General features: G+C 45.1%; 1 protein-coding gene across 2 annotated transcripts in view; it reads left to right on the top strand.

The window, feature by feature from the left end:
- Nucleotides 1–5,571, top strand: part of lsm12b (LSM12 homolog b) — a 12,380-nt gene extending 6,809 nt beyond the window's left edge. The window contains exons 4-5 of one of the 2 annotated variants that reach the window (XR_012387521.1): nt 2,376–3,388; nt 3,428–5,150. Coding sequence is in view for 1 of the 2 variants with exons in the window: in NM_213148.1 (NP_998313.1) it covers nt 2,376–2,502; nt 4,875–4,967 (220 nt within the window). In the remaining variant the exon portion in view is untranslated. 2 annotated transcript variants of the gene reach the window in all.
- Nucleotides 5,572–6,131: the final 560 nt, after the last annotated feature.

Below are 6,131 nucleotides of genomic sequence, written 5' to 3'. Positions count from 1 at the left end.
AAATGCATCACTAATTCTCTTTTGAATTAATTCTTAATTCTCAGAGCTTCTGAGCCTTGTTGGCCAGTCACAAAGGAGAAAACCGCACACATGATGACATGAGATAACTTCGATAACTAGAGTTTTTAAAAATCTTTACCCTGGCAAGAGTTTTCAGAAAGTTTTGTCACCTGTTAAGCTCAAGCCTAAAGTGCCACCTAGTCATTCAGCTCTAGCCTAGATCGCTGCCTAGCCATTAAACACTGGCCTGGGGCGTCGTCCGCCGTTAAACACTGGCCTGGGGCGTCGTCCGCCGTTAAACACTGGCCTAGAGCGCTGTCTAGTTGTTAAACACTAGCCTGGAGCACAGCCTAGTCGTTAAACTCTAGCCTGGGGCGCCCTCTAGCCATCAAACTTTAGCCTGGGTCACGGTCTGCCGTGTGTATTATGTGTGACATGCTTGTATGCTGCAACCAAATTGGGACATGAATAAAGACTGACTGAAAACCAGCCTGGAGCACCTTCTAGCTATTAAGCTCTAGCCTGGAGTGCTGCCTAGCCATTAAGCTCTAGCCTGGAGTGCTGCACAGCCGTTAAGCTGTAACCTGGAGCACTACCTAGCTGTTAAACTCTAGCCTAGGACACGGTCTTCCGTTAAACACTAGCCTGGGGCACAGCCTAGCAGCTAAACACTCGCCTGGGGCATCGCCTAACCGTTAAACTCTAACCTGGGGCGCGGTCTGCCGTTAAACACCAGCCTGGAGCGCCATCTAGCTGTTAAGCTCTAGCCTGGACAACCGCCTAGCTGTTAAGTTCTAGCCTAGAGCACCGCTTGGCCGTTAAGCTCTAGCCTAGGATGGCGTTAAGCACTAGCCTGCAGTGCTGCCTAGCTGCTAAACACTAGACTGGAGCGCCGCCTAGCTGCTAAACACTAGCCTGGAGCGCCGCCTAGCTGCTAAACACTAGCCCGGAGCGCCGCCTAGCTGTTAAACACTAGCCCGGAGCGCCGCCTAGCTGGTAAACACTAGCCCGGAGCGCCGCCTAGCTGTTAAACACTAGCCCGGAGCGCCGCCTAGCTGTTAAACACTAGCCCGGAGCGCCGCCTAGCTGTTAAACACTAGCCCAGAGCGCCGCCTAGCTGTTAAACACTAGCCCAGAGCGCCGCCTAGCTGTTAAACACTAGCCCAGAGCGCCGCCTAGCTGTTAAACACTAGCCCAGAGCGCCGCCTAGCTGTTAAGCACTAGCCCAGAGCGCCGCCTAGCTGTTAAACACTAGCCCAGAGCGCCGCCTAGCTGTTAAACACTAGCCCAGAGCGCCGCCTAGCTGTTAAACACTAGCCCAGAGCGCCGCCTAGCTGTTAAACACTAGCCCAGAGCGCCGCCTAGCTGTTAAACACTAGCCCAGAGCGCCGCCTAGCTGTTAAACACTAGCCCAGAGCGCCGCCTAGCTGTTAAACACTAGCCCAGAGCGCCGCCTAGCTGTTAAACACTAGCCCAGAGCGCCGCCTAGCTGTTAAACACTAGCCCAGAGCGCCGCCTAGCTGTTAAACACTAGCCCAGAGCGCCGCCTAGCTGTTAAACACTAGCCCAGAGCGCCGCATAGCTGTTAAACACTAGCCCAGAGCGCCGCATAGCTGTTAAACACTAGCCCAGAGCGCCGCATAGCTGTTAAACACTAGCCCAGAGCGCCGCCTAGCTGTTAAACACTAGCCCAGAGCGCCGCCTAGCTGTTAAACACTAGCCCAGAGCGCCGCCTAGCTGTTAAACACTAGCCCAGAGCGCCGCCTAGCTGTTAAACACTAGCCCAGAGCGCCGCCTAGCTGTTAAACACTAGCCCAGAGCGCCGCCTAGCTGTTAAACACTAGCCCAGAGCGCCGCATAGCTGTTAAACACTAGCCCAGAGCGCCGCATAGCTGTTAAACACTAGCCCAGAGCGCCGCATAGCTGTTAAACACTAGCCCAGAGCGCCGTATAGCTGTTAAACACTAGCACAGAGCGCTGCCCACTAATGAAAATTTAGAATCGACTCAAGAGAAACTAATGATACATTTTGTAAACTGCAGAATCGATTTCCCAAACTGTTTCTCTTCACAGCTCTAGTCCCCCCCCCCCACTTAATTTTCCCCATAAATGGATAGTTTATACAACACTTTTGGCTTAAGTTTAAGAAACCGAGATGAAGACTGCAGTAAAATCTGAAGTCTAGAAGTTGTTTTCTGCTTCGTTTGACTCTCGTCCCCCATTGAGGGGTCTGTCATGATGATTGAATTAAAACTCCAGGTGATTTCAGTGAACACAAGCATCTACTGAGAATACTTGTTTAATCCTATTACAGGATACAGATCTCAGCCGGCGTGCTCCTCTTGAGTTTGTTGTTTGATCTCTTTGTTTTCCAGCATCAAAGACTGTAAATGGCAGGAGAAGAACATCATTGTGATGGATGACGTCGTAATCTCACCACCGTACCAGGTAGAGAACTGCAAAGGCAAAGAGGGAAGTGCTCTAAGTCATATACGCAAAATTGTGAGTATCACGCTATTTATTCGCTTGCTATTTCAGTAGTGTAAAGTTATCTATACCAGCCTTTTTAAGTTTTGTCTTAAGTCAGATGTGTGAGATTTATCGTAATATTGATGCTTGAAAGAATGAAACTGTAATGAAATTCACACCCCAGTGCAGTGATTTGGTCTACAAGTGCTTTATCATGGCGCCATGCATTCTTATTAGGGAAGTTCATTCACAATTTTTATACATTAGGGTGCTTTCACATCTGTAGTTCGCTTCATTTGGTCCGAACCAAGGGCAATAAACGATACATTGTTGCATTTTCTGCCGTCTTTGGGTCGTTTTCACACCACACTGCTGGCTTTGGTCCGAACCAGTTGAAACGAACCAGAATGGAGTCATCTGACAAAATCCACATCTCTCATTGGCCAGATGTTGTTGAACATATTTCCTAAACTGCTTATTGATTGGTCAGAATTCGCGTGTCGGAAAATGCCAATGAACTCCCGCAGGTAAACAAAACTGGCTGACACAAAATGTCGTTTTTTCTCTGGAGGGACGACTGCGCTGACTGATTGTATGCCTGCTTTAGACAAACAATACATTTCGAGAATGAATCGCGGCTGGAAAACCGTGTTTTAATGCATCGTCACTTCAGGAGGAGGTGTGAATCAATTTAGCTGCGACATGGTCATCTTGCGGAAATATTACCAACGATCCATCAGGTAATGTTTCCCCTCTCTCTGTTAGTAAAGCGCTGTCAACAAATATTTTTCCTCCATATCCCATAATGCACAGCGCATCGGACTACGGTAGCTGGATTAGTGCAAAAGGCGCAGTACTTTTTGCGGTTGGACCTGTATTAGTACGGATCATATTCTCACCACAAACAAACCGCTCCAGGGTTCGTTTGAAAGCGTACCGAGACCACCTCTTCAAGCAGGTCTCGGTACGCTTATTTGGTCTGCTTTTGGTGCGCACTAGAGTATGATTGCTGCATTCTCACCTGCCCAAACGAACTGCACCAAAAGGAAAAACAAACTCTAGTGCGATTTAATCGAACTAAATAAGGCAGGTGTGAAAGCACCTTAAACTATTACTTGAGCCCAGTGAAGGTCAGGAACACAATATTTTCAAATACAGGATATTTTTTTAATTTAACTTTATCTATAAATAGTTTATAAATAAGTCAAAAACCATGCTTAACATTGTCAAACATCTTAAATTGGTTTTAAAAAACTATACATCATAAATATATGGAATAGTGTATATACAAAGACTGATTAATAACAACAAGATTCTGAGTTGGTTTTGGCCAGAACGTGCACAACATAAAATTTTTTTATTTTTTGCAAAACGCTATATATCCACTTTAGGCTATATTCTACTACTGTAATACTATTAAGAAAAGCTAGTGAATCAATGATTTGTTTAATAAGATTAAGTTAGTTAGATAAATGTCTTGTAGCTTGTTACAGAAAGAGTGGAGGCTCCTTCCACACTGCTGCTGAAAACCAAACCTGTATAATCAGAGTGGGCGGAGCTGCGGTGTCAAAGTTCTTGCCACAAGTCTGTGATGCAAGATCGCCTCGCCCCATTATATTTAATGAATTATTTCACTGTAATAATAATAATAATCATCATCATCATCATCAGGGCCTGACTAGCCACTCTGGCTATAGTTGCGTTTCCAGTCACAATTTCACGCAAGAGAAAGGGAGTGCACACACTTTTTAAACAGTCGCGCGCATCACAACAGCTTTTGGCGCAAGTGATCATCCTCTCATTCGGTATTTAAAGAAATTATTTAAAGAATAAACTCACAAAGAACACTTAAAGTAACCTCGCAGACAGGTATCTCGTAATGGGGAGGTCTGTAACCCCTGGACTTCTTGACGTCAGCGCAGACTAACAGACGCAAGATTATTTTATCTTGGTCCACTTTTATAGCCTTTTTATAAATTGTGAGGTTAAAGGCTACATCTTCATCTAATAGTTTGTCGATATGACCAACAATACTCATTACTGAGCGAACTCGGAGCACTTCATCGGCGATGACTCTCTTCCCAGGGGATGCTGAATATAACTGATATGCTGCAACGGCCCCTTTAAATAGGAGATCAATGTAGCGAGTTTTGACGCTCTCGACGCCAGAGCTGAAGGCAGACAACGTTGTTGCCAGGGCCACCTTGGACGCTCTCACCGCTTTCGGTGTGAACGCAGTTATAGTGCACTGGACAAGTCTGAATAAGTTCTGCCCACACTTGCGCAAGGCAGGCGGTTCTGTACAATTATGTAATTTATCGGCCGAAAGATATCGACCTAATTTAGACATCAGATCTAAAATGTCTTATGGATCACTCACTGTGTCTGTTTGTCTGTCTGTGCAGGTTGAGAAACATTTTAGAGATGTGGAAAGCCAGAAGACGATGCAGCGTTCACAAGCACAGCAAACACAGAAGGACTCGTCTTTATCCTCCTGAGTGGCGGGTTTGGCTCATTCGGGGAGGGCACCACGGGCATCAAGGGCCTCACAGCTGGTCCAAACCAGCACTCTTCTCCCCCTCTGCGCCGTCGTCCGAGGGTGGATGCACCAAGGGCCAAGGGTCTGGAAGATCAACAAAAGAAACAAACAAAAAAACATTAAAACAAAAAAAAAGCAAAAATGTTTTAAAGAAAAAAACCTGAGAGTGAAAGAGTTCATTCTAAATTAGACTTTATAAAGATAATTTAAAACACCAATCATCAAACCAACCATAGTTTCTTTGACTAACATACAGTGTCTTATCCCCTCTCTGCCCCCTCTTCCTCCTCCTCCTGTTTCATCTGAAATAGCGTTTCATATTTTCTTCTCTCTGACATCCCTCCTTCGCCTTCTATTCCATTTTGTCAAAAAAACGAAAAAATCCAACCAGTCAGAAACGCTTGTTAGCTTTATTTACTTTGATGCTTTTTCTTTTCTCTTTTCTTTTCTTTCGGCTGTTTATGTTTTACCAGTGTCTGTCTGTTCTGTATTTTAAACAAAATGATGCCACACGTTACAAAGGACATTTTCTAAAATAAAAGTAACAAAAATTCTGACTGTAATGCTGTACTTTTAGTTGCTTTTTGAGAAACAGGTCACATCGTAAACAAATGATTTAAAACTGTTTGGGTTGAAGAGCCCCACCCCCCGTCTCAGCAGGGTGTTTTCTCACCTCCAGTTTGAAAAAAGTCAGGAAAGTGGTTAAGTCCAGCTCTGTTTAGTCGGGATTATCGTAGGAGGGAAAGAAGGAAGGGTGTGCATAAAAATGGGAGTTTCAGTTCGAGCATGTGCTGATTTTCATAGAGGCAAAACAAACACGGACGCAGAGGAGAAAGACAGTGACTGCGTTTACATGGACATCAGTAATCCAATTCTTAATTTGTGGACTTGAACTGCAGTTTGGCACTTTCACTTTCTTTCAGGTACATTTCATGCATGCCCCCCATGACAAACGAGATATTAGATGCGAGGAACTGCTGGAGGAGTGTTGTTTTAATGGAATGTTTAATACCACACGGCGAATAAGAGAAAACAAAATGCCTTCGCATTTTTGTAACTTAGATGCACTCAGTAGGTAGCTTCAGAAAGCCAAGTGTTGTTCCTGCCACAAAATGCGGCAAAA

This window comes from Danio rerio, chromosome 12 (genome assembly GCF_049306965.1).
Source record: "Danio rerio strain Tuebingen ecotype United States chromosome 12, GRCz12tu, whole genome shotgun sequence".
NCBI classification, from domain to species: Eukaryota; Metazoa; Chordata; class Actinopteri; order Cypriniformes; family Danionidae; genus Danio; species Danio rerio.
Note: the sequence above shows the minus strand (reverse complement) of the source record. Positions and strands in the feature narration are given on the sequence as shown.